The sequence below is a fragment of the Aplysia californica genome, unplaced genomic scaffold, assembly GCF_000002075.1.
Source record: "Aplysia californica isolate F4 #8 unplaced genomic scaffold, AplCal3.0 scaffold00047, whole genome shotgun sequence".
NCBI lineage: Eukaryota > Metazoa > Mollusca > Gastropoda > Aplysiida > Aplysiidae > Aplysia > Aplysia californica.
In genome coordinates this window covers 1,704,994-1,706,287 of record NW_004797317.1, presented here as the reverse complement: position 1 = coordinate 1,706,287, position 1,294 = coordinate 1,704,994, and the positions used below count along the sequence as shown (strand labels likewise).

At 39.3% G+C, this 1,294-nt stretch overlaps 1 protein-coding gene across 1 annotated transcript in view; it reads left to right on the top strand.

Annotated features, from left to right (window-relative positions):
- Positions 1 to 1,294, top strand: part of LOC101848569 (mammalian ependymin-related protein 1-like) — a 6,445-nt gene that overhangs the window by 767 nt on the left and 4,384 nt on the right. The window contains exon 2 of the mRNA XM_013079286.2: positions 415 to 536. Coding sequence (XP_012934740.1) covers positions 415 to 536 — 122 coding nt within the window. The remainder of the gene's footprint in view (positions 1 to 414; positions 537 to 1,294) is intronic.

Genomic DNA, 1,294 nt, shown 5'->3' with positions numbered 1-1,294 from the left:
CCTCCCCCCCTCTCTCTAGATCCTTCTTTTTATCAAACACATATGCACCTGTTTTAATGAAGATTAACGGAACGTTCCCGTGAATGCCAAAGGCACAAAGATCACCATAAAAAAGAAGTAAATAACCCCATTCAAAGCAGTAGATCTAATATATTATAGCTTACATCTCTGTATTCTGTGTGACTAAATAGCGTTGTTTGAACAAAGGAGTTCTATAATACCCGTTATCTTACATCTGTGTATGGTGCTCGAAGAAATAGTTTTGTTTGAACTATGAAATTATAAAATATGTTATATATCTCTGTATTCTGAGGGGCAAAATAGCTTTGTTTGAACTCTTAAGTTCTAGAATAATAATAATATCTTACATCTTCATACTGTGTGTGATAACCGACCGTTCCTTTTGCTTCTCAGTTCCGGGTGTCGCAGTATGAGCCTCCGTTCAGCCTGATCGCCAAGTACACAGGCATGTATGACGTAGACCAGCAGCGGGTCATGTTCCTGGAGGAAAGACTGATGGGTGTTCCCGTGACGCAGTTGAGTTCTGCAATGTGCTTTTGCTTGAGTTTAAGCCCTTACCAAATACAAACAGGTCATTTCAAACAGCTATAAGTGTCATTGTTAAGTTCATTTTGAATTAAATAGAAGTTCTTTAACACGGCAACGGCCATTTAGTGCACACCCGGAAGGTAAGAAGGCAGACACCAACATCAGCGAGAAAAGAGAACAAAGTAGATTTTACAGGCCTACTTTCTGTGGGGCATAGCAGAATGAGATATTTACGTGAGCACATTCTCCTTCTCCGACTGGGATGAGCGACTTTAACGTCATTGCTACAGGGGACCACAGAACAGAGACTATAGTATCATTTGAAAATGAGAAGATGGGTTATTTCAACTTAAAACGTTCGCAAAAATGGATCATCGCCCTCATTATGTTCACTATTCCTTGATAGTGATACCATTATATCTTTCATTGTCAGCTTCTCACAAAAAATACCCCAACTAACCCCAACTAAACAACAACAGCAACAACAACAACCACAACAAAGAAAACCAAACAACCCCCCCCCCACACACACACACAAGCAACACTGTGAACTTGTGCCAATCACAAACTTACGTCCCCTTCCATATTCTAAATCTGGCACCCTATTAAATTAATCGGGAAGAGTCTAAAGAAGCAAAATTCTTTTTTTTAAAAATAGCGACATCTTACCTAACTCATGTTTTAGATTATTTTAATGATTTAATTAAACCTTGCAGAATGTGGGCAGATTGTGCGCCCGCACATG